Source organism: Crassostrea angulata, chromosome 3 (genome assembly GCF_025612915.1).
Source record: "Crassostrea angulata isolate pt1a10 chromosome 3, ASM2561291v2, whole genome shotgun sequence".
NCBI classification, from domain to species: Eukaryota; Metazoa; Mollusca; class Bivalvia; order Ostreida; family Ostreidae; genus Magallana; species Magallana angulata.
The window spans coordinates 34649532-34677373 of record NC_069113.1 but is presented as its reverse complement, the minus strand read 5'-3'; the positions used below and the strand labels follow the sequence as shown (position 1 = coordinate 34677373).

General features: G+C 33.1%; 1 protein-coding gene across 3 annotated transcripts in view; it reads right to left on the bottom strand.

The window, feature by feature from the left end:
- Window positions 1-5592: 5592 nt before the first annotated feature.
- LOC128177362 (myoglobin-like) overlaps window positions 5593-27842 on the bottom strand; it is a 32102-nt gene continuing 9852 nt past the window's right edge. For 2 of the 3 annotated variants that reach the window (XM_052844050.1, XM_052844053.1), the window contains exons 2-4: window positions 17267-17610; window positions 9463-9694; window positions 5593-7490 (exon numbers count right to left, since the gene is read on the bottom strand). In XM_052844050.1, coding sequence (XP_052700010.1) covers window positions 7338-7490; window positions 9463-9694; window positions 17267-17487 — 606 coding nt within the window. In that variant the 5' untranslated portion in view covers window positions 17488-17610 and the 3' untranslated portion in view covers window positions 5593-7337. Of the gene's footprint in view, window positions 7491-9462; window positions 9695-17266; window positions 17611-18572; window positions 19287-27842 lie in introns of those variants that run through there. The other variant, XM_052844052.1, reaches the window with a different exon arrangement.

Here is a 27842-nt window from a genome sequence, read left to right as displayed (position 1 = left end):
CAGTTATTAGTATTGAGATTAAGGTAGACCCCTGATTTTGTGGAACTAAAGAAATTTACAAATATATTTGCTTACAGGTACCAGGTATTCTGGTAATACTTCTTAAATCAAAATATCCTTTATTGAGTCCAATTAACTTAATTAGGGTTTATTTACGGTTTAAGATCCAGTGAAATTCCTGGTTACGAAAAGTCTCTATACATTATCACTCACTCAGATGTTGACAAAACAAAATCCTTTCTTCAGAAACAATGATTCCATGGTTTTGATGATTTTTATCTTTTACAAATCCAACATCTGACATATTTTATCCAGCATGAAGTATATAGATCAATGAAAAGTTAACAGTACAGCTAGTCACAATTTTTACTCTTATTCATAATTGCTGAGGAAACAGAAATGGGGTTTCTAAGCTTAGAATAACTCTGTTTATGTATTGGGTTCTCAAACTTTTAATAGCAATGAGCAAAAGTTAATGACTTCAGATTTTAGATAAGAGCAATTCAGAAATCCCTATGGTTCAAAGATACAGCGAATGGGCAGTGTGTCGGCTATTACGTCGCACCGAAGGTTTCCGATCTCAGAGGCTTCAGATATGCATATTGAGGTCACGCGTCTTATCAGCTCAGTAATTCAGCAATAGCTGTGAAACTGATGGGAGTAGTAAGGAAAATTTTGCAGAAATTGTATCCCACTCACAAATCAACTTGTTGGTCAATGTTTTTGTGATTGTGTCACCTGTCCTTTAACTGATTCGATGTGATCGTAAATGATATTTTTAATAGAAAAAAGCAACATTTGAATGAAACTTACACCAATAAAACACATATGTAAATAATAACAAGACTCATGCTTTGTTTACAAAACAAAGAATATTTAAATCTTAATCTTTCTTTTAACTCAGTATTTGACTTTCAAATTTTGACAAAGCATTAAAAATACCCATATCAACCATTCTAAATATTGAAAATGGAAATATAAAATTTTGAATTTTAAGCTCAAATCATGTCTAAGTCCCTTTTATATACTCTTTTGTATACAAACAGAACAAAAATACTTAGTTACAATGGGAAATGGACATAATATATATAAAAGTGTCTGATAAAAGTGTAGGTCTTGTTCATGAACAGAAGAAATTGACAGAAAAATATTCAGTTTTAGCCATGAAATACAAATATTAATATTTTTTAAGAATATAATTTAATGTAAATAAGTTATAAAAGTTTTTTTCCTTTATTCCAATGTTTGGAAACAAATCCAATATATAATTAAAATTTCTGTACAGTATATCCTATTGATTTCTATACTATATCATTTTAGTTTCTTGAACAGCATGTTTATTACTTTTTTTTCTTAAAATGATGTACATGTGTATGTACAAGGTCATTAATTTATTTTCATTTTATTCAACAAGATACAAATAGGCCTTCTGCAACCTTTTCATTGTTTAAATGGTATGGAGTTTTAATTACCTTTCATATGAAAAATGACATCTAAATCTTAAATTGCTGTACATTATATCCTATCCATCTAATGTATCACTTTATTTATGTTGAACTTCGTGTCTATTAGTATTATGATTTATTTTAGAATGATATATGCAATTTCATGAAATAAATTTATTTTTCATTTTAAGAAAATTCATTTTAAAAAAGATCTCTTACAACCTGTGTATTTTTTTTTTTCATTTTACATAACACAGTGTATTAATTGAATGTAGTTGTGTAGATTTATGCATGTACCTACAAGCAATATACATTTAATATTCACCAGGTACATGTACCAGCCTATATATGATAAATAAATGTACTTCTTTAATGCCTTTTTCATGCCTTTTACTCATTGTTATATGTATTATTTATAATTAAAATACTTTGAAAACTTTTCTCAATTTATTTATTTTAATAAGATTAAGAAACGGACTATTATAGTTAATGCACGTTTTCAAGAGTTGTCTCTCTTGGGGACAATAATGAATGCTCCCCAGGGTTCATGACCCTGAATATTGAGTAGGCTGTGAGGTGTGCATTGGCTATGAAGAACTGTACAAGCTTTCTGAGGGGGAAGGGGAGGTAACATATGTACCTCTGATAACCCCTTTCGACTGATATTTCAAAAATACAGGATTGAACTCATTCTTAATCTTTATGTATGGAACGCCTCAACTGCCTAATGTAGATAATCTTTATTATATGATGATCATAAATCAACATTACACGCTGATATTTTAATATTACATGCTTATACTTTAACATTGCATGATGATACTTCATGATAAAGTATCATATATAAATGAAGAAGTATCCCCATACAATGTTGAAATATCAGCATGTAATGTTAAAGTATCAGCATGTAATGTTAAAGTATCAGCATGTAATGTTGAAGTATCAGCATGTAATGTTGAAGTATCATCAAATAATGAAGATAATCACATTAGGCAATTGAGGCGTTCCATATTCATGTATCTTCCGCTAATAATGAAATATTTACCCGAGACCCCTCACAATGTACAGCACCAATCAGACCCAACCTAACGGAAAGTAAACCCCAACTAAACTCTGGGTTTACTTTTGGGTTTACTCCGGGTTTACTAGAGTGGACGCAGAGTAAACCCAAAGTAAACTCAGAGTGGACACAGAGAGTAAACCACGATCAGAATGAAAGCAGACGCTACATGTGTATTTGGAAGACAAAAAAACGGGTCTGCTTCACACTTCAGTTCGTACAGTGGACCCCAAAAGCAAACCCCGATTTAACCCAAAGTACACCCCAAGTGGACCCAAAGTAAACCCCAAGTGGAGGCAAATTTTCGAAAAGCAGACCGATAGTAAACCCGAAGTAAACTTGGGGTTTACATGTAGTTGGGGTCTGCTCTGGTGTTAGGTTGGGTCTGATTGGTACTGTAGTTGGGTCAGCTCTGGTGTTAGGTTTGGTCTGATTGGCACTGTACCTGTAATCAGTTCGATGGCCCTCTATCTCTATCTGTAATCTAAGCATTGTCTGGATGTTTTCCTTGTATCCGGTGAGCACGTGAACAGTTCCGGTAATTAAATTTCGTCAAAGACGAAGCAAAAGATTTTCATACATTACATAACGTTCGTTCAATTATTAGTACATGGTACATGCAACTATTGTTGTTGTTTTTGTTTTTTTAAATCGGTCAAATTTTGATGTACTCTGTGTTCGCGACAGTTTGCTATCAAGCCGCTTTAATGACTTAAAATAACTAGTCATTGATGATTGTTGACGTCATATTTATCTCAATGACATTGTAAACTATAGTGTGTACACTTGTATTGTAGTCATTAGTTTGTGTAGAAGAGGTATTAAGAGACTTTGCAAATGAATCATTAGGATCTTAGAATATGAGATTGAGGCATAATTATTATAATTGTCGAATTTGGCTCGGTTTGATTCATGTATAATTCTCATGATACAAAATCTTTTCTTATGATAGCAGCGGGTCATTTCAATTCTATTTTTAATAAAATTTATGTTTAAGGCTTCTGTTACATGCCAATTTCATACATTTCATTAATAATAAAAGCACGTTTATGAAGCTAGACTAGAACTTCTGATGCCTGGTATTGGTTGATGAATATGAGAAAAGTACTTAGTTCAGTGAACCAATGTTTTAAATGCAAGATAAAGTAACTTTGGACCCCCGGAGGTCATGATCAAACTTAATATTTCCTAATACTAACTTCCCTTCAAAGGTCTTTATTGCACTAATTTATGAACAAGAGTGGTCATGAAGAACACATTGGGTGGGATGTAACTATCTAGTTTGTTAATCAAACCAAGATGTCAAATATTGATCTTTCTTCTGATTTGCTAAGAGAGATTCATAAATATTCTTATACTGTCGAAATTGTTAGAGTTTTCCAAAGGTTGTGTGAAAATGACGCTGTTTTAAATGAAGTTTATAACCCTGGATGAAGTCGGGCAAATATCAATGCGTACAATATTCATATGAATTTGTATTTGCAAAGGAAGACGGCAATTAGTAGACCCTTCCTTCGTTAAATTAGAGTTTATCACGTATTGCCTAAAGTCCAAGCTCTTGTTAAAACGGCCTTTTATCTTGTTCAGAACTTGATTTGTTTATCATGTATTTTTTTTTACATGTTATTTCTAAATTTTAAACCATCTTGTAATACTTGTAACATAGTGGGGATTTACTGGGACAACAGTCGAAAGTTTGATTACTGTAACTGTTTTGAAATTTCAACTTACTAGAACGGTTCCTTAAGATTTTCATTAACCGCAGCCTCGATAATCTAGGTAATTGTGGCGACTTTTATTTGTTTGCATATCTGAACTTTAGACTTGAACCCTCATTGTGAACTTAGGAAAACGTGCTGATTTTGCTTGTCCAAAGGTTCAGATGAAGTAGAAGAAAAATAAGAGTTATAACATAATAGTATGTATGCATTATTTCCATTTTTTTTAATTGTGCTTCTATATGTACATGTACATAATGAGTTCATGCATCTTCCTTACTTTCCCCTATAGTTAAAGTAATATGAGTGAGCTGTATTTTTTAGAATTTTATTTTGCTGCAAAAACCTGCCAGTGTGATAAGTTTGCCTGTAACTTAAACTTTTATGATAAATAAGATTTGAAAAAATCATTAATTTTTGTCAGGAGAAAGATTTCACTTATAAGGAATGTATAGCAGATTATATTAATTTTTGTACAGGACGACAATAATTCAATTTTGCTCCAATGAAGGCTTCTTAATGGCTTTTCCCCACAAAAACAGTGCTAACAGAAATTTGAAAAACTATGATATTTTTTGTCACTTTAGTAGAAAATAACATTTTCTTCAAAAAAAATTTCAACATGAAAATTGCAGCTCATATTGCTTTTATCAAAGTTAAATCTTAATCAATCACATTTAGTGGTTCATAAGAAGTCTTTTTAAAAATATAAACTGACATTTTGATGAACGACAAAGGCCGAGTGGACGTGATCAGAATTTCTTAAATGCACGTTCGGTTCTGGTTAGCTAAAAACGATGATCGAAGAACACTTTTGAGTGGACGGCTAGGAAATCGATGACAAATCTCACGACATAGGATCGTTTTCGGTACAATTAATTACCGTTCTAAGATGACAAGTTTCCATCACCTTAGGCAAAAGTTTTATTGATTTGGTAGAGAAAATGCATCTACAAGTATAGCGTGAGATGAGTCGTGTTAATATCAGGAATTAGACTAAAAAGGTCGTGATGGATATCTTCTTTTTGTGATTGTCATTGGTTTTCATTCAGGATTATATGTAAGCGCCCCAAGATACATTGTACTTAATCAACCCAATTTTTTTCCGGACGAATGGAGAAATAGAAAACAAAACCAAATCAATACATTTGCTGGTTGGGTTTTGTATTTAATTATTTTATTTCTTTTGTTTTATCAGTAAAATGAAAACAGTTTATTACTGGTACAAACACTTTTGCAAACGTCTATACATGTAAATATGCATGTGGCTTGTACAAAATAATGTTTACAAATCTCGTAAGAGGTGGCTTTATCATTATGGTACTTAAACTTGAACAAAGTTCGATCTATTATTCATCTGATTTAAAAAAAAAAAAAAGATTAAATCAGTTTATACAATTTTGATTTATTCAAAATGTGACAGACTTTATGTTACCACGTGACCATGACGTGAACAAAATTTTCACATTGGAAAATGTATTAATAGAGACAATTAAAATAGATCAAATCATATAATATGTAGAGAGACTCAGAGAGAAAATTAATAAAGAAAAAAAATAATTTAATGAGGTTATTGTTAAACTACACTGAAATTAACAAAAACAATTTCTAAAAAAAAAAAATGAAAGTGTATGATCCTTAATTAATGATTTAATTTCCATTTTCTATCTAAGAATTCTTTCCCCACTTCTCTGCTTTTCTTCTCTTATATTTCAATTAAGGTGTATTCATTTTTATCATAGTTACGAAATGTTATCGATTTTTAAGGAAAACGATTTTTGTCCTGTGTCCACCACAACCTGATATGTGCAAGATAATGATAAAACAATAGAAAAATCAATAGACGAAACACTTTTCACACCAGCCTTACTCATCAAATTCATGGAGGTGTTTGAAGATCACAATGTTGGTCGGCGTTCAGTGGAACAATACAGTTTGGTGCGTAAAGCGCATGTATCAACTCCGTATACTAAATCAGTGGGTAAGTTTCATCATTAAAATGAAAGAAATGTGTATTGTATGTGTGCACTACATCATTACATTGCTAAAAAATAACTTCATATCTAATCAATATTTCGTGAAAATGATAAAAATAGATATCGAACACACCTCCTAATTAGAAATGTACATTAGAATAGTAGAAAAAAGTCCTCAACTTTTCAATCGTTGATAAAAATCCATTATTAATTGATAAAAAAAATAGTTTCATAAAAACAACGGAACAATAACCAAGAAATACACGTGTGTCATTTGCGATTTAAAATGAAGAATAGTGTGTACTGTGATCACACACATGTACATTCAAGCTTGAATTGGATTAAAATGAAAAATATTCTATCAATTTGAAACACGTTGAACATTTGGCATTCATTGATAATGAAACTGTAATTATGATAATTAACATTTGACTTTGAAGACAGGTGTTTTTGTGAATAAGTAGTAAGTACACACGCTCATTTTTTTTTATTTTGAATTTAAGCATACCGGTATGATGTTACATAAACATGCGTTGCATGGTTTCAATTATATCATACAAAAATGTGTAGAAAGCAAGAGCGGTTTGTTTTCTTGTAAATTTTATTACTGGACACGAGTGATTTTTAAGGGGTAGAGAAGTACAAATTTGATTTCCAGAAAATGATCAAAGATTACACAACCTGACGAAGGGTCGTCCAGTGAACGTCATACAATTTAAATGGCAATAAAGAATACACATGAACATAAGGCAGATACTCAAACATCAAATATGAATCGACACAACACTCATATGTTCCTCAAATGTTCAGCAGCTACATCGCAGGAGGCAATTCGTTTCTTCATCTTCAGTGACGTATAAAAGAATAAAAGTAAGCGAGTCTCCGCCGCCGAATCACGTGATTAGCTTCAGACGACAGTATGCTGTCACGTGATCTACGGATTTTTGGACCGCAATGTTTCCAAAAAATATCAGGCGCACGCAAATGTTCCCACATTTTCTTCTTTGATTCCTTTTTCTCTCTATCCTTTTTTCGCTCCTTCTCTTACTCTTTTTAACCTTTTCCGGAGCACCAGACATAACTTATGCGATACATACATGTACACATGCGCAAAACATAATTTTTGATAATGACGTTCTCAGGAGACTGAGTTATTGGTTGGAGCGGTGCTTGATTTTATAACACTGTCAAGAATAAATTTAATTGTAATTCGGTATATCGTGTCCATATTGTCACTGTAACGATCTCCTAGTGTGATTTTCACGGCTTCCAAGAATGGCTTCTCCATATCCTGAAAAAGTTCAATCAAAGTTTAACTAATGAAGTATATTGCTTTGCTGCTTGAAGCTAATAGCCAGCACCATATACATACATTACATCTACATACGATCAAAGGAAACAGACAATAAAACTCCGTTGCAAGCAAGAACATGTAAAAGATATGGAATGGTACGTATTTATTACAGAATTGGTTGAAGACCTAAGATCGTTAAATATATCTATAACTTATTTATTATAGCAACTGTTAATAATTGTGTTTATATTTTATTATTTTTCACTTCAGAACAACTCAGATCAGGCAAAATGGTATTTCAAGACAACAAGTAATTCATTATTTCCTAAGTATCAATCCATAGCGATTTTCAAGATTAACCCGGCAGCTGTATATGCCCTCAAGAAAATAGCGTGTTCCAAGGCTGTACATTCTTACAAACGCTTCGAATACTGTCAGATCAAAAACAGATTTATATTGTTCATTATGCTCGTTCAATAGCAAAAGTCACGTCATAGATTTGTCTTTCACATTTGTTTCATATTTGAAAAAGTTTGTAAATTTTGAAATATAAATTCATTGAAAAAGGACTATTTTTTCTTCCCAATGAAACGGAACGAAAACCATTTTACAACATTAAGGTGGCCTCATCTCTCTTCATAACGTCTGATAATCTAATGATGAAATTAAGATTTATAGTGAAACAAAATCGGATTTCAATTAATTCTTCAGTTCAGATCTTCCGATGTACATGTATCTGTACGTCATATCCGCTAATGTTGTTTTGATTATGGTCACGATCAACCAGATGCTACATGTGGTAATGTATCGGAAAATCACCGTGTTCCTCAGATTCTTAGCCTAACAACTTCATCTTTCAATTTTTTTTATGCAGACCATGACTTGTACAATGATTTCTTGAATAACCAGAAATTATATCCAGTTCAAATTATATCGGTTTACGGTTTGTAACGCGATGGCCATCCAATCACAACATTGAACAGAAATAAATATAATTCTAAAATTACTACCCGTTTTAACTTTTTGTAGCTACCTGGTCACCGTTTTGGATCTTCTTTTTAATCATTGGGTTTTTTTCTTTCCTTTAGATTATAAATCTTGAATAATCATGTATACATTTAAGAATTCTCATTTTGTGGACTCAAGATGTTTACAGAGCTGTAATGTAGTCAGATACCTGTAACCATTAAGGCCTATGGGCCTTATTTTGCATTACGGGCTTTTAGTGTGGAATCTAGCATTTGACATTAATATAAGGAAAACAAGTAACTAAGACACGATTTGAGCTCAAAATTTAATAAGATTTTATTTTTCCAATTTTAATGTTTAGAAGGGTTAATATGGCTACTTTTAATGCTTTGTCAAATTTTGAAAGTCAAATATAGAGTTCTAAGCAAGATACAGAGTTTTAAATTTTTGTTTAGTAAACAAAGCCCGAGCTTTGTTATGGTTTACATATGTGTTTTATTGGTATAAGTTTCAATCAAATGTTGCGTTTTTCTGGTTATTATATTATCTATGAACACATTAAATCAGTTTATCTTGTTTGCCACGAGTCATTTGGTCAAAAAATAGTAAATCCATACTTTACATTATTTGTAAACAAATACCGGTATAAGACTCTAGCTTTTTTTTTACGTATCAATGATTTCTTTCATCTGCATCTCTCTTATAACTTGACTTTTAACATTCAAATTTTGGTTAATCATTCAAAATTACCGAGTAAACCATTTTATATATAAAAAAAAGAAAAAGAAAATTTTGATCTAAAATCGTGTCCAAGTCCCTTTAATAGAAAAACATGGTCACCTAGTCAGTATACATTTTTATCAAATTTTAAATGGTGAAGTTTTCGAACTTTGCAAATATGCATATTGCTTTCCATATATGATCAATTCAAAATCTGGATAATTAGTCTAATACCGGTATACTACAGACACAACTTTAAATATGAAATTCTGACACCTACCCATATTAGTTCTGTTCGAAAACCAGGGAATTTCATATGACTTTGTCCAGTGGCTTTGAGCACATCGAACACATAGTCCACATTATCAATGTTAGAAATGAGTTCATCGAGAGTTCCCATCACAGAAATAGCATGTTTTTCCACAAGTTCACTAACACGAATTTCGTCCTCAGTCTTTAGATGGCGAAACCGCACAAACATAGTTCTAATGTCTTCATTTGCTCTAAACATTCTGCAAAAGAATCATCATAAGTTATATATCTTAATTATTTTCATGTTATGCATTTGACACCGAGTTTAGTTTTTGATGGTTAAATTTACGAATCATTCCCCTGCATGAATGGTATTGGAAGACATGTATGCATACATGTAGCAGCTGGACATAAAGGAGTAGACGGAAAACATAAAGGAGTAGATGGAAAAACAATTAAGGGGAACACAAAGAATAGAACATATTTGTAATAAATGCACGTAGATTTCTCAAACATTACACCTAAGAGTTTAAATGAGTTCAAAAAACTATAAAACATTTGGTCTTTTACAATAGTTTTTATTTCAAACATTCTACAATTTCGTAACACTCATCGCAAATGTTTGCCTTATTACATAATAAACATAGTCTCTAATTAAGAGGTTAGCAATAACCTCTTGCTCAACCTGCCTGAGGTACAATTACAACCTGTTTTATCTATTTTATTTAATGCTTATGTCATTTTCATCCAAAATGAAACATCACACCACGTGTGTTCTTAGTACACAGTAGTCATTACCGAAGATTGACATTATTGAATATCTAGACAAGAAAACAAATTACGCCTGTGGTTGTTAAGGAATCTTATTGAATGACGTAGGCTGTTGTATTTTAATTGAATAACCGAACAGAGAGAAGTATTTTATAGATAAAGAAACAGTTATATGCCAAAGCGAAAGACGTTCAGAAACAGTTGGAAATGTGTCGACTTACATATATATGTATACAAAACGTAATCATAACGCATCCAAATATGGCATTAATCGATGAATCAGTCTTACTTTTCCACCAGCTAAAATAACGGAACTTCTAAAAAAAAAGATTCCACGCAAAAATCTGTATCTAGCTCTTATTCAAGAGGCGTGGTCACGAATTTGCTCAAATGTTAACTTACATTGTAATTGTGTCCTCGAATTGAAAGGTCGTTTCCTAGTATTGACAAGTTTCTATTTTTTCTTTTTGCATTATCCAATCATTCGCTCGTTTCCTGAACCAAGGACACACAATCTTAGATATACACTCTCCAATCAAAAAAGCTTCCACAATCTATTGCTTTTGGATTCTTGGCTTGTTTAAAAATTTAAAAAATGGACGCTGAAAGGACCATTACATGTATATGTACAAAAATCTCTTGTTGGGCAATCCCTTGTCTTTAAATTGCTACTTTGATCCATAACATAAGTCATATAAGCAATCTGATTCACCAATCAAGTTTCACAAAGCAAACCGATTTCAATGATACATTGTATCTATAAAAGCCCAGAACACTCACTGGGGATATTGAATTTCGAATTTTGAATCCCTTCTGGGCTTTCGTAGATGTACATGTACGTGCATTTTACGAGGAAACTTTCCCCGAGTTTAACTTTCTGTATACAAGAAACCAAATTCGAAAAATATGTTTCCGAATCGAGAAATAATATGTTTTCAGCTAAAATAGCGAAAGAATCTATGTAAGAATGCATGAAGGAATCGGATATTCAATATCAAATTGAGTAAGAAAAGCAAAGGCTCGTTTTTGTGGCGCATATTTATTTTTTTTATAAATTTCATTTTCCTTTTAAATGAACTATACAACTTCATATCAAGTCTAATTATTTTGATTTTTCACATATTTTCGGTCAAACGCGGGAAAATATTTTGTAGGTAAGCGTTCGCTCGATCTTGTTTCAATTTCTGTCATGTGTAGGCCTGTCTTTTTTTCACTTGTATTTACAAATGTGTCTAAATCACATGTGTGTTATAATTGTTATTGAATGTTATTGATTGTTTGAATTAAATTTAGCCGTACAACATTCATTTCTGATATTTGTGTCATGTTGTAAATTTTGAATTTACTGAGTGGGTGTAAATACAAAATTAACAACATGATAACAGTTGTCATCTTGTAAATTTGGTATTTACACCCACCCTGTAAATTCAAAATCCAGAAATGACATTTGTCTCTGTCTACAGTTTCAAACTTCAAGCTTTACATTAAACTTTATTCAATTAAGCACTGATTTGTTGTGGGTTTTTTTTTTTTTTTGATTTTTTTGTTTCAACAGGTGCTACGAACGTGTGTTACTCACAGCCACAGAATACACGTATCGACCGTAATAAGGCTAATCATATTATAAAATCACGAATGGTGTAAATCAAATATGATAAATGCATTAACAAGGAATAACATTTTATTCCATTTGTGGAAAAGTGTGGATTGAGTGAAACAGTTTTGTTTTGAATATCAGAACATCTTGTTCTAAACAGTTACTAAGAAAATAACAGCAAAACATGTGATAGAAGAGCTATAGGGAGTGATAAAGAAAGCAGTGCTCTCCTTGTGACATTTCAGTAAACTATCATTGTATGGATCGATAGAATATTGTGTAAATATTCATTTTTGCGAAAGGGGGTATTCCATAGTGTATTGTCAGGCATATGTACATGTGATTTAAAAACGCGACATATCACGAAACAATATTAAATTCAGATTGTATTCCAAGTATGGGTATATTAAATACATTGCTTAATAAAACAAAAAAGACAGGCTCAGAACATGATTAAATTTTAACAGCTTGAATTTTATTTTTTTTAAAGTGGTGTCGTGGTATCCGTGCTATTATTATTGCTTCACAGTCGTGTTTTCGACTTCTTTGAAATATCAAACATGTCTAAAAATGTAGAAATCTTTTAAAACCAGAAGGAAAATCAATTTGTTGTACAATAACTACCGGTATCTCTGAGTAAACTTCCGTTAAAAGCCCTTCAATTATTAATTTTTTTCGATTCCTAGGTGTAGATCTCATAATCTCTCATCTGAGCAAACATCCCGTAACAGATGGATTTTATAGCAAGCATCAAGCTCTATAGATTAAAACATTGAAGAAGTAGAAGAGGAAAAAAACCCTCGTTGCTTTTCAGTACTCTTTATCGATTGCAAATTCCATCGCCCGTTTTTTTGTTTGAGAAACTTTGGTCTTTTTCTTTTGAGATTATTGCTAAATAATGTTGATTAAGGATCGAAGCATCACTTACATGGTGTCGAATTTCAATTAACGAGTACATGTCCGTAAAATAAAAACCACTCTACTGATTACTTATTCCCTAAGGGAATAGAGATATTTTTTGTCGTCTGCAAAAGTCCACGTGATTAAAATCGGGCTAGATTCACCATCAAACGAACACCAAAATCTTTTGCTTAGCTAACAAATGTTTTTAAAACATTGATTGTTTTATTTATATCGGCCTCTTGCGCCATCTGTCAAAAACTTATCTCGGTACAAATTGTTAGATTAAGGCGGATCAATAGTGCAGGAAAATATGGAAAAGCGCTGCCGCGACGTTGACTCATTTAAGTCCCTTCGATTTGAAAACCCAAACCCTGTATTGATTGGGTGCTATATTCCACATTCCAAACGGATGCCAATTTTTTCAATGAATAATTCCTTTTTAGTCTTTCCAAACATTGGCGAACAATCAGCATCAGATTGAACACAAAAACTTAGGCTTGTCGTCTGATTAGTTAAAAACCGTATGAGTTATAACTTATTAACGAACTATTAATTGCAAACAAGTAGAAAAGAGAATGAAATTGTCTCAAGCAAAATCTAACAATTATCTTTGAAACTTCTCTATAATCTGAAATATTCTTAGGTACCAGTTTTAGGTCGATCATCTTTTATATTTTTTCGAGAGTGCTTTATTTTCAAAGCTTGAACTGAAAAATGGAATTCAAGGACTCTATTGAGTACAATGAAACACATGACATGCTTACATGCAAGTGTGTCTAATTAATTAAACTTAACTACATGTGTAGCTATGAACCATTTATGAAAAAAAAATCGATGCTAAAAATACAATAACACAATGAAATCTGACTGTTAAACTCTTTCAAATTAGGATTTTAAAATATCTTTGGAAAATACAAAGGATCAAAAGAAATTAAAGATCAACGTCATTGCTATCTACTAGGTGTAAATTCTAATTAAGTCTAATGATTTGAAAAAAAAGAACCAACGGATCAAAATGAGACTTTGAGAAAAATTTGAAAATAATTAATAAGAAAAAAATAATGAATAATCGTTATCCGGAAAACAAATAAAATGACACTCTTTCATAAAAGTGTTTGGAGCGATCACAGTAAAGGAAAGGGCATTCCATCAACGACTTCCGGTCTTTGGTATGTGTCGACATCCGGTATTTGGTCCTGTCGGACAAAACTTCCGGCTGATATTTAGCTCGGCTTGATATTAAGTTTGACGTCTTCACAATTCATGTCTGGAAAACCGCTCCTCACATTTGAGCATTGTCGCAATCAAAATCTGAATAATTGTCTGCCTCGTCCTCGTTCGTGCTTTGGCTTAAACATCGTTTCTGCATTTTATTTTATGTGCATTTCACGAAATGGATTCGACTTGTTCCAACAATGCATCCAGCTGGTGTGTTTGTTTTGATTTTAACAGACATTTTTGTAAATTTTCAAATGAAAGAGCTCCGAAAGGGTCATTTGAGAGCTTTACATCAATGTGCATTGCTTCGCATGGTGAGCGAAAATAGACACGGAATCTAAACAAATACTCCAGATGTATAAATTGTTGGAGTATACTAGTTATCAATACGTTTGGTGAAAAAAGCAAATTAAATTAAATACACGTAAAATGCACATATGCAATAAGAAGAAGGGTACATAATTAAAACGGACGCCACACTCATATCCCAACATTCACCACAACAAACATCCAATTTTAAAACATGAACACAGGCATCTGCCGTTTTAAACGTTTCTTTTCAATGATTTTTTTTTTCATTAAGAGTTTAAAACATCTGGTGCCAGTGGACATGATATCATTGAACTCTGCAGCCAAAACTCAGCACCATGATTATAAGTCGACAAGCCAGATACACCATAAAGCAATTAGTGAACCACCCCACATACGTACCATTGCAAACGTCTGATAAGGTAATCATATTAGTCTTTCTACAGAGGCAATAGCGAAGGACACCACATAAAAGTATCAAATGGGAACTCGTTCATTGTTGATACAACGTATTTCTACCACACCTCGTACATTATGCATGAATGTACGTGTAATTTAAGAAGTTTAACCTGCTTTGTTGTTTCTCCTATCAGGTTCGTTATGTTTGTATATACTGTACAGCACGATCTTGCATACATTATGCATTATACGCATAAAACAAAATCTTTATATATCACTAACTGAAAAATCAGCTGACCTACGACCAAAATATAACACACCAATATAATCTATTGTGAAAAAAATACTTGCAGTCGCCAAGAAGAGAAATGGTATTGATTCCTTAAACACCGAATTGACATGTTCATGGATATTATCTATGAATATTTTCTATGGCAATATGAACCACGACTGCCACATTATTCACGTCCCCTACATCAGAACATAATCTATCCTTAATCAAGCACCATTCAGCCTTCATTTACGAGGCTACGGACGGAAGTTCCATTAATCTATATTCAATTCTGTCAACATAAAATCGCAATATTTTAAAATATTCAATACTTTATTGCTGGCACGGTAATTACAAGCGTGCACATATTGAATGCGTTTAACAAACTTTGAAAAAAATGTGGTATGTGTATAATACATTTGCGTGTAGTGTTATTATGAAAAACGCCTTTAATTTAAGAACAAAATAGTCGATGTGGATGGCTTAGAGAATTGGCAGTGTTTTGACAGACGTAGAAACGACAAGACTTAAATGTGTCATCTTGGCTAAATCTCACAAGGGCTTTGTCCTTGCGTTATAACTTACATCCCCAATGCATATCGATTGGTTGCCAACTGCCAAAGGGACAGCTTTTAAAGGGAGAAGGTGCCGCGTTCTACCACCCTTGGTTCCTCACTACAGCGATTAAATGGACACCAGTATATAATGCCTGATTTCAAGGGAATACTGGAATAGCGTACTATACGGACGAATGTTTCGAACATTAAAATTTGATACACGAACCAAATGATGACAAAAAGCAATTTTTTTATTAAGTCATTTGATATTTAGACACATTTTGTACGATCGATCAATTGATTTAAGGGAAGCCAGATTTGTTTTTAAATATTTTAGTTGATACATTTTAAGTAGATATATATGATATTACCAAGATATGAAATATGATTTTTAGCGGTATAAAATCAATAACGTCAAAGCCCACTGCTATATTACAGGCGATATTTCTTTCCTAGCTTTCTGAGAAACATATTAAATATACGTATGAGAAAGAGAAATAACTTTACCATAGAGAGGCACCATAAAATGATAACTGACATCTCAAGAGACAACCGTCTCATTATACACAATGACTATGAAGTGTTAATCAAATGACAATACCAAATTTTCGAAAGCCATTCTACATCAACTTACTGGCATGGCGGCGAGAACTTCGCAATAACTGTCGTTTACTAATAAGCTTAGTGATTGCAAATGCATGTACGGCCAGTAAGTGGTCATATTCGCTGTAGCGTAAAGCTTTTCGCATTAAGAAGTCTAGCTCTTTATCTGCTTGTAATTGGGAGTAGTAGTCTGACTGGTCTTACAAGAATAAGAAGGCTTTGACTCGGTCGGTATAGATTGACTATAGGCGATGAGTTCGACAGTACTTTGAAAAGAGAGATGTTTCCTTTGGTTTTAACAAAAAAAGGTCAAATTATTATGTTTCCACTAATTTTTTAACCTTACAAAACATTATCGATTTAATCTTTTTTTTACTACATTGATTTAGATTATATAAACTTTATAAACAAAATTTGGTGGTAAAGGGGGGGGGGGGTGTTAAACTGGCATGTCCAGATAAAGGAAGCAAGTAAATATACAGAATTCATGAACAGGAAGTAATGACACATGCTTTGATTTTAAAACTTGCAAGCAGTTCATAACTAACATGAAACGTCTCTTTGACAGTCATTCGCACATTCAGTTCGTCTGAACCCCGACTTCCGGCTCGAGATGGTTGCTTTTGCAGATGACTTCACACGAATTTCAGACGACTTTCCAACATCAAACTGACATAAGCAAGACTGGCTGTTGGTACACGTTTAATGAAAATGACAGCCCATGTCCGATGTTGCCTGGCCAGCCTGCCAAATTGGATTTATCTCAGCTCAAGATTGGAGGATGCTTAAATCTATATTCTTTAGCTTCAGTCTGAATAACCTAGTCATGCATGCTTAAAGATCTTGAAAGTAAAGGTAGAGAGAACCTGATTAATAGAACAGACGCTTTTGTTTCCATCTGTGCCATTTGGAAAAGAGAGGGGCTTTGAAGCTGTTTCACTTATCATTCCAGTGATAACAATTAAGACATCATTCAACGGTTTAACAAGCCAGGCTTAACAAGTGTAAAAGCAGAGGAGCATGTTTTGGTTTTTCTCCTTGGATCGATCAAACGAAAATATGGAGTGTTCAACCTTGAATCATTTTCATTTTGTTGTTATATCAGTGAATTAAAACGCGTGTTGCGGTTACACAACTTTTTCTCCTCCTTGCACACGCGCATGAATGCATGCAAAAAATGTCGATATATCAATGGAATGCTTACCTGATAAACATCTCCACCCCTGTATCTGCCATGCATCTTTTAATTCCTTTCCATGATTTCTTCAGCTTAAACACCTGTCTAGCGTCTAACGGTAGCCGGGGGTCCGTCGGTGCGGGGGGTGCTGGGTCCGGGAGCGCGTCCGCCATTATTTCATTGACGTCTGTCAGCGATCCTGCCTTCGCGGTTTCATCGCCCTCTGCCGACGATAGTCTACATCCCATAATTATATTTCTCTCAATTTAGTGACGTAGTACGCGAAATGATCAATACTCTCTGTTTTCTCTCTACAGCCGGTGATGAGTGGGTAAGGGTGAACGTAAATTCATGTATGTACCGTGCATAGTCTATGGAATAAAAGAAAGAAAAAATTCAAAAAATATAGCAGTTGTTTTTTGCTTGCTTTTTTTTTTTGTTCTTTTCTGCTGTGATTTAGTAAATACAAGTAAACAGTGTTCTGTTCTTAAGTGAGCGCATCATGCGGGCGAGATGTAAACAATGAGTCTCGGAAATAATAACATACAACGGCTACTTCATACAAGCACTTGACTTGTCATCACACAGTGCAAATATTTAACGGAAGAAGCAATTAATGCTAACAATGTCAGTGCACATTTCGTCATGTATTGTAGCCTGTGTTGAAAGGGGGGGGGGTCGAATGTGATGAGCACTTACTTACACGCATTCCTCATTCAACAAAGGAAAAATTAAAACGCATGGTTTAACACCCCCCCCCCCCCCCACACACACACACATATTTTAGTTCTTAACGCCGAGGTTGAACTGTATCTTGTGAAATAATAAAATGTACAAAGTTATTCTTTTAAAAACTGATTAAATCATTTGTAAAAGTAAAGTGCAATAGATACAAGTAAGTCCTTATGCATTTTTGAGAAGGTACATTAATTTTTTTTTAAAAGCATTCAAATGCACAATCCTGAAAAATACATTATGCGTCCCTGATTACAGCGAACCAAGTGCAGTTTTATTATGCGTGCTGTACATTATCATGTCGTATCTAGCGACAGATTCTCACGGCTTTTGCTGCCTAAGGGAGAGAATCGATTTTCACTTTCCTCCGTGTATCAGTAAATGTGCGATAAAACTTACTGACAATATTGATATTTACCATAGAAAGAAATCGGATTCATTATGTATTACGCTTAATTCTAATTTTACACTATTTGAAGCAGTAAAACTGTCAAATTTTGTGAAATATACAGTACATTATTATATAATAAAATTTTGACATTTGAAAATTCAGAAAAATACAAAAATTTTTATAAGAATTCAAATACGTAGTACATACCTTTCGATTTAACAAGCGAGCTTAATGTTGTAAAATATTGTATTTTTACACGGTATCCGTCGAGTTAAAAAAATCACTGCTATAACAGGAATTTAAAAGATGTGCAACAGTGAGTATTGCTTTAAAACAAACTTCTGAAGCATAAGAAAATATAACTTCCTTTGTTTAAAAAATCTGAATACGGGACGCATAAAAATAAAACTGTGTGAGAACTTCCATACACCAATTATAAATAACCACAGAATTGTGTCTTCTTTTTCTCAGGCATTAATACGCGATCAAGTTGAGTGCCCCAGTTTTCTTCTGCAAATTCAATGTGCGATGGAGCAATAGAAAATTTAAAGTTCTTTCTTTTCAGTCCACCTCAAAAAGATCTTTGTCTGAATTTGTTTGTATACACAGTTAAGTAAAAAAAAACATGATATAACAAATACGTATTTCCTGTAAAGTCAAACGGGTATGAATAATCTGGTTATCCAGTTGTCGATCTTTGTCTCTTTTGGTTATACAAAGGCCTGGAACTCCAAAGAAAGTTAACACTCAATGCAACCGAGAGGAAAAATGTCCACAAAGATACCATCTATATACCGGGACAGAAGCGGCATTGACCATAATCCCTCTCCAAATCTTATATTCAAGGCTGAATAATTTATCCCTCCCGATGAATTGCCTTTGGGCTAAGTTAGTAGCGAGTTTTTGTGCATTATATACGCGATGCCTGCCGGATAGAATTTGTTCTGCTCGATGGAGAGATGATTTGATGCTAAATGTATTATGGCACAGGTGCATGTAATTCACATTGTAAGTTACAACCCCTGCAACAGAAGGTCAATCGCGTATGTTGCGCTACCGCTGGGCTATTATATCCTATACTGTACGTCGAGCTTGTCTACTTGACGCTCTTCAAATACATTGTCAATTTCTATTGTTTAAATTATCTTTCGAGTGAAAGCAAGTCGATTGTAACCATACGGTAATGTATAGGGTTGTTTAAAAGTTGGAACTTTAATAAAACTGAAGATGAAAACAAACAAACTATATAGTTTAACTCTTGTAGATGATCTATGCAATCTATATAGACCACAATATTGTGCAATTTTATTTCACAATCCAGTTTTCCATTAAATTCCATCTAAGGAATATATTGCTTTTTCTGGCAGAAATCTAGAGTCATTATGCTAGATTTCCACAATACATGGATTTTTCATCAATCTATGGGCTGATACTGATTAATTATATATTGTTTAAAATTTTTAAAAAGTTTATGTATGGTACATGTAGTTCAATCGGTATCTTGATTTTCAATATTCTTATATCAGGAAAACCTCTGAGTAGTATTATGCAATTATGCATTATGCAATTATGCAATCTTAAAACAAATCTAATAAAAACTTTACATTCTGTAATTAAGTGTATAAGTTGCCATGAGTTAAAAAGGACCAATTACTCAGTCGAGTAGATGTGCTTTTTATTAAAACAGTTACGATTTTTAAAAGTTTACTTGATGCTTTTTCCAAGACATGACAATCGATTTAAAAGATAACTGCTTATTTTTGCACCAGGACATACACTGTCTCGTTATTTCCTGAATTTACAGAATACCCATTTTCGTTATGCTAATAGATTGTTTTGCTCATATACATTTGGATGAGTTTTCTCTACTGTTTAAAGGGTTTTCTTCGTTTTCTGTTTTTCTTTAATTCAATTTGAGGATAAAAATCTATATTGATTCATCTAGTAGGAAGGGGGGGGGGGGGTGAAAAAGGGAGTGTAAAAGTGTAATGTACAGTATACAACAAGGAAAATAGAGTTCATCGTATCCAACAACAAACTCAACGTTCATAGCCAATGCTTATAATTAGAAAAATGTCTTTAAATCAGCGTGAATCGTCAGAATCGAGATTCCGTGAAGAAAGCGACGAGAAAAAAATCCATCATGTTAATCCGCATAAATGAAGACCACAAGCTGACCACGGGTGGCCTCCCCTCCTCCTCCTGGGCTATTTCCCTTGTCATAGAAAAACGAAGGTTTATTAGATGGCCAAACTTCTATATTTTTTTTCAACTTTTTTTACTTGTAAAGCGTAACACCGAATACCCATTCTTCAATATTTAGATTTCAGAAAGCTGCATCCATTTCATTTGCTTATCAAAAGATTTTAATTAATTCTTACTTTGTTGGTTCATGCGAGTTGAGAATTGTAAATCCAAATCTATGTATTATACATGTAGCCAACGTTTCTAACCTTTCATAGAACTTTTAAATCACTCGGTCGAATTTGTATTTAGGACCATTTTAACAAGAGCTTGGACTTTGGGTAGTTGTTTCAAACAACAATGTAACGTAGGCCTGTCCATATCATTGCTGGCCATTCAGCCTTGGCTCTATGAAATCAACACGATATGTCTGGCTTTTGAGTTAAGACAACGCAATCTGTGTATATTTCGCTTGAAAACAGCGTCATTTCAACTTGTTTTGGCGCAAGAAAAAGATAGTTACATCCTACTGAAAGTCTTTTTTAAAATGGTTCTAATACACCGATAACGTTCAAACCACGTGAACAGAAATTTAAATGTTCATTTTTGATCGACGTTTAACATGTCTGGCTGACTTTTCTTAGAAGTGAGGCTTCAAACGTCAACTAAACGTTTACGTGATGGGACTGACGTTGTGTTCAAAAAGGCATGCGCTTTTCAACAACCTAAGGGTTGTAAATACCTAGAAGCTGGATTTTTGCGTAAGCTATTAAATTATTTTTATCTCCTAAAAATGTTCGCCTTTGTTAAAAGTTTGATTTTCCCCTTTGTAAATAGTTCTACACATATGCATGTAAACGTAAGTATTTACAAAGATCAAATTCCCGTCAATTTTGTACCTTTTGAGTCCGAATTTTAAAACTTACCATAATCTTTGCGTTAGACTCGAGTTATCCGAAACAAACGCCTTTAAAGCATCTATTTTTTAAATTACATGAAATGCATATGAAAAGGAAACATACCGTGTGGTAAAAAAAACCGTGCTGATCACGTGTGTCGAAGGTCAGGTGATCTAAAACTACAATGTCCCTTCAGTTTTTTCCTTGTTGGAAAGTGAATTAATTTTTTCGGCATGAGTTATTTTATTGAGTTATTGAGGAACGCATCTTCTATGTCTTGAAATGATTAATGGTGTGCCATGTTCCTCTTTTTTCCCTTAGCAACCAATATGCGAGCTATGATGGGGCATGGCTTTGCAATTTATCACTGATGTGGAAATCGTAATCATTGATGTTCGCTTTGAACATTTCAATCAAAATAAAAGGGAGAAATGGATAGTATTGAGGATGCGTGCTAAGTCACGGAGTTGAAATTTTGAACCGAACTACGAGCCAAGACATAATTTGTTGCTGATTACACGTTTTGTGCCAAAATTGTGTCACGTACAATTTAACACGTGACAAATTTAATTTTGATATACATAAAAAATAACAAAAACTTTTAAAAACGTGTTCTTAACTTCTAATATGTCTTCCATACATAATCAAAATAAAGAAACTTTATTGATATTTAATATAGTATTATCTATTTATAATAATGTAAGTAAAAATAAAAATTTTAAGGGGTATACTATTATGTCAATATTATATTCAGTTGGTCAATTAAAAAAAAGGGTACAGAAATGCTTATGTCACCAAGATTAGAACACCAATGCCTGCCAGGGTTTAATATGTTCTCTTCATTAGAAGGGAGATTAGAACCTGTTCGGTTGGCATTGAACTAGGTTGATTACGTGATCAAATCAAGTAAAACACGAGAGCTTCTCAGTTCATTTTCCTGTTAACTTTTTGACTTTTAATTTACCTTTGAGAAATATTAATCATCTCAAAACACGAACGTTTAGTTTCTGTGCTTTATATTACTAAATGAAGCAACGGGCAAACCATTACCTGGTGCAATAATCATTGTGACATTGCAGTCAAATAGAACCTCTTGACATTGAAAAATGTTCACAAAGAAATGACATTTTGTTTTTTTTTTCTTTTACAAAACTATTTTCAAATGCAAATGTATATCATATAAAACTGTTATGTTACATATGTCACCATATAGAACTGGAAATGTGCAACTACATGTATTAGCATTTTGATTTGGAAAGTCGAAACCATATTTTGATCAGTGGTCTCAAGGGACATAGCTGAGGTTGGATGATCGAATACGCATATCTATATCATCAATATTTCAGCATGATAAATGAGAAAATAAGCTTGTTGAGAATACACGACAAGAAAATTAATTTAGGATGCTTTTTTATGTCCATTAATCAAATTATGACAGTTATGTGGACTCTTGATGGCTGTTCCATAAAAAGCAAATTAAGATTTATACAGAGAAATGGTAAAAGAAAATTGCCAATTCTCTTCATAAAAGCAAACCCATCAATGAATTATGCATTATAATAACACAAATAAGAAATAAACTTTCCTTAATGAGAAGGTCAATATATTTATGAACAGTTGGCATTGTTGATGTCAATGACAAGGGGTCCATATTTCTTAATGATAAAAAACAACATATGCTACAACATATTATGTATATTGGTACATGTATTGAGGAATACATGTTCACTATCATGCAGGGTTTAAAACTGATGTGAAATTGTTTATCATGACAAAAAATACAAGTGCCCCCTCCCCCATATAAAAAGTTCAAAAGGTTCCTGTAGCCGTAGTCGAACAATCATTTTTACAATTCACAAGAAAATGTCACAAGTTATGATTCTGGATTTATTGATGGAGAAATACCGAAGAGTCCAGGAGAGTCCTGGCACGTTGAATATTTAGCAATTCATGTTATCTCTTCTGTGGCTGATTGCCCTATTAATTTTTGTTTCATTGGGTACCGACATTTACAAATTGTCCATAAATCGCCGATCTTCGTCAACTTAATATCACGCCAGTAATTCCCATAGTTGTTTGGATTGTAGAACATCGAATGGATATATACATGTAGGTGTGAGAGGAATGTTTGTAAGTCAAAATAATAAAACATGTAATTAATCAATCAGACAATAAGAAATAGGGAAAATCCTCAAACCAAAGAAAAGTTATGTTTTTTTAAAGATTGACAAAAATGCTTGTAACTTTTTATAAAAAAGAAAAATTAAGAACATTATTCTGCTACATATACTTCCTGTTCATAAATTACTTCAAACAACGTACTTCCGCTTGAGTTATTTCCTTCTAAAGCCATAAATGACATCCGGCCGCTGGTAAAAGGATTTTTTGCATTTACTTCAGTGGTCATTTAAACAAATCATAGACTTTTTCTCGAGTTAAGTTCAAAACACGATAAAGTCGTGATATGTCGTATACGATATCGACATTCATTATGAGCTACAGTGTAACTGACTTTACCAATCGACAGACTTTTTCGGAAATAAAAAGTAAATGTTGTCGTAAACGATGTGGAGGGTTTAGCAACAACGTAAAACCGGAAATTTTCGACGTCGCACATTGCGCCGCCTGACAAAACTTGTTGTTAATAATTATTTATTTTCTCGAGAAATAAATAAAGTACAGATTTGAATTTTTCAGTATTGTTTGCCAAAGGGTCATTTAAGAAAAAAATAGAAGTCTAATGAAATTGCAGTGAACAGATTATAGATTATGTGTCCTTTCTACGCTATTTTGGGACAACCCTCGTACACTTCAGAAACCTGACATCGATGTTAATATCGTCGATATCAACGTTATCTTATATACAATATAAATGGATCTATATAAAAAGTTTTAATCATCAACAAATTGTATACTTTAAATGTTATATATAACATGTTATAAATGTTAAATATAACAGAAAACATGTATATCATAGATAACGGAAGTTTGCTCATTAAGAACATTATATTGGACACCTCTGTGTGCAATAAATATAATCGTTTGACATACTAGATAAATACATTATTACACATTTAAGAGCTTATATTTGTCCAGTTATCGACCATATCGACGATATCGTATTGATATCGATTCAGCATCGATACTATTTTCAGTACATCAGCAAAGGTTTAAACAGTTGTATGAACAATTATGCGTCATTATAATATCGATTTCGATATCGTCATATCGTCGTGATTGTCACGTGACATACAATATTTTGCTCGAAAAAAAAATCCAGTCCATATATTTTTAATTCCAAAGTAAAGAAATTTAAAGTTCAAAGGTGTATTGATTGATTTATATGAACACATGAGGAAAACTCAAAATAATGTCGTTTTGACGTACAACTAAACGAAGCCTATCGTGTCTCAATTTGGAATAACAAGTGTACAAAATATGTTGAAAGAAATAAATCGATTCTAACCTGTTGGAGAAGACGAGTAATCCCCACTTCTTCCGGAAGTTTCAATGATGGGGATAGTTTTGATCAATTCTTTGACCCGAACACTTTCCTTTATTCAGATAATCACCCATCAATATAAATCAGTACAGTAGCCACCATTCTCTTTGATCCCATTAAGGCAACAGCCTGATGGTGAAGTTACAGCTGTCAGTAGATGGAATCAGTAATAGCACTTTCGTGACTTGTAATTATAACTGGATGAAAAAGCCCGGATGATGTTTGAAGAAAAGTAATATTATAATAAAAAATATTCTTTATTGAACCCACCAACCCCACCCCCATTTTAACAAGACCTTGGACTTTCGATAGGACCCTTGCGTCACAGATTGCGTAGTTCAAAAGCCAGACAAATCTTGTTGATTTCACAGAGCCTTGGTTGAGTGGCCAGCAATGAAATAGACAGACCTACGTCACATTGCTGTTTGACACAACTACCCACAGTCCAAGCTATGTTAAAATGGTTCTAAAACCAGTTGTTTTCAGAGTAAAAGATGGATGGATAATAATGATAATGTAAAACGATATGCTTGCGTCGATGCAATATAGATATGCGTCTACTTGGCTGACAAAAAAAAAATATATAAAAATTGTACGTGCAATAAAATGCCTCAGTTAGCAGATCACCAGTAAGTTTTAAGTTTCTATTGATCCAAGACTTTACTTTGGCAAGAAATCCGTTGTTCTAAAGAGCTAAAACCTCCAATTAATGACGCTTGGCTCAAAAAATGGTGCTCAGATGGAATTTACAAAATCTTTCTGTCTATAACACCAAAATCGATAACAATTACTGGACCAGAAAGGCCCCTCTGTTGAAAAACAGAATTGAAAGAAAGGCAATTGCAACCGCGTAAGTTGGAGTAACAGCTAAATTAATATACATCGGAAGTAAGAACGGAATGAATGTTGGTAACATGAATGGTGAAGGATAAAATCCATATTGCTAATTCTATGCCGGAAGTTATTATTTCCATGCTGTCAAAACATGACTGAATTAATGTTTTTTCTTTAGAAGATATGTTTGATAAGGATGTTTTGATTTTAAAAGTAAAGGTTTTTTGACAGGAAGTAAAACAAAATGTCGTCACCTTCATAATCCTCCCTCTCTCTCTTTCTCTCTTTGAGCCTAATATTTACATGTAATACTTGTACTTGAACGCGGATCAAGGTTATCTCATTGCTTCCTGCTACCAACAGACATCCCGATAACCTTAGTTATCTAAAGAATAATACATGTTCAGCTAGAATGATGTATGAAAACATTATTATTTCGGTCTTATTGATAAAATAAAGAGTAAGAAAAGCCAAGAAATTCCTGAAATAGTATTGCTATTGTTGGTTTAGTGTTGGTTAATTGAAATCTATGTGGCGGTTAAGGTGGTTTGTTGTCTGAACCTCAGATGCTGCACTTTAAGGGCATACTTTAAAATCTGGACTGGTATCAATGCAACCTCGTTTTGACCTCTGTTTATTTCTTTACGAATCTGTTATATTGATTGAGTTGTATTCTTGTCTAACCCCACATAAGAATACTAAATACAAAAAAGTCCTCTTTTTTTCTTTTTCGCTTGAAAAGTGTCCATCATGAACTTCAAATAAAATTTTGTTCTATGGTTCAACAGAACGATGACTGGCAAGAGGCCTTAAATTGGTTTGTCCAATGCATCACGTGATTGGTTCGTAATTGTATATGATTTTAATGATAAGTACGATTTTAAAATGTACATATTGGTAATAAGGAATCATGACTCGTGTTTTTATCCCCATAACAGTCCTCTATTCCTTAAATAAAACCCAAATAGCACTATTATTCACATGTAGAATGAAATGCGTTTTAATCCATCATATCACTGCAGTGAGTTATAAATCCATTTTTTTTTCTAAATAAACACAGCTAAACTTTCTTTTGGAAGAAATATATTTAGGTTTAATTGCTACATGTATTATACTTAATAAGACAAACATCTATTCTTTAAATCAATAAAACCGAAAACTAAACAATGGGATCAAAAGAGTTATAAGGCGATAAATTGTCCGGACAATGTTTGGGCAAATGTTAAAAAGCAAATCGACTTATAAAAGTAATAAGTAAAAATTCATCGTTGCTTTAATACAAGGAAGCATGTGTTTCATTTGATGATAGTAAGATTGGTTTATAACAAAAGCCCTATTACTCATTCGAGTGAAAATTTGTCGTATTTATCGTTTAGTACAAATCTAACTCAAAGTTTTTAAAATGAATGATATGTTTTAAAATTAAATTAGAAAAAGTCACACAGTCTCCGCTCTTCGAACGATCTTTTCAGCCTTTTGTTTTTTGTTGATACCATGAAAATGAAACGTTGCATTTCATGCAACACCCACATCAGGAGCACTATAAAAGCAACCATTAACCTATCTATAATCGTAAAACAGTTTACGAACATGGGTGATTTTTATATAGCACTGAACAGCTGGAGCATGGTAGACATCTGCCCCCATCTCTGGCTCCCTCGCCAAATTCATTGCATTTTCCTCTTGCTCAGTATGAAACTAAATTTATTCATGAGCTTCTGACAGGCTACTGTGAAATACATAGCCCACTTAACATACATGTACAAACAACGATTTTCCAATTTGTAAATCATTACTGCGCAATGAATAACGTTAAATGCAAATCCTGCATAGTCCTGTGCGCTAGCGAAAGAGAGCACCCTCAGTCCCCACAAAAAGAAGTTTAATTATTTCCCGCTAATCCTAAATTTGAAGTTTTTATCTCTAATTTGCAGGCTTTTTTTTTTTTAGAACAACTCACCTCCAACTAACCCCTGCACCAACTGTCACATCGTTACAAAATTGCTTAAGGAAACAAACACTTATCAGTAAATTGTGTCATTTAAAGAAAAGACATTA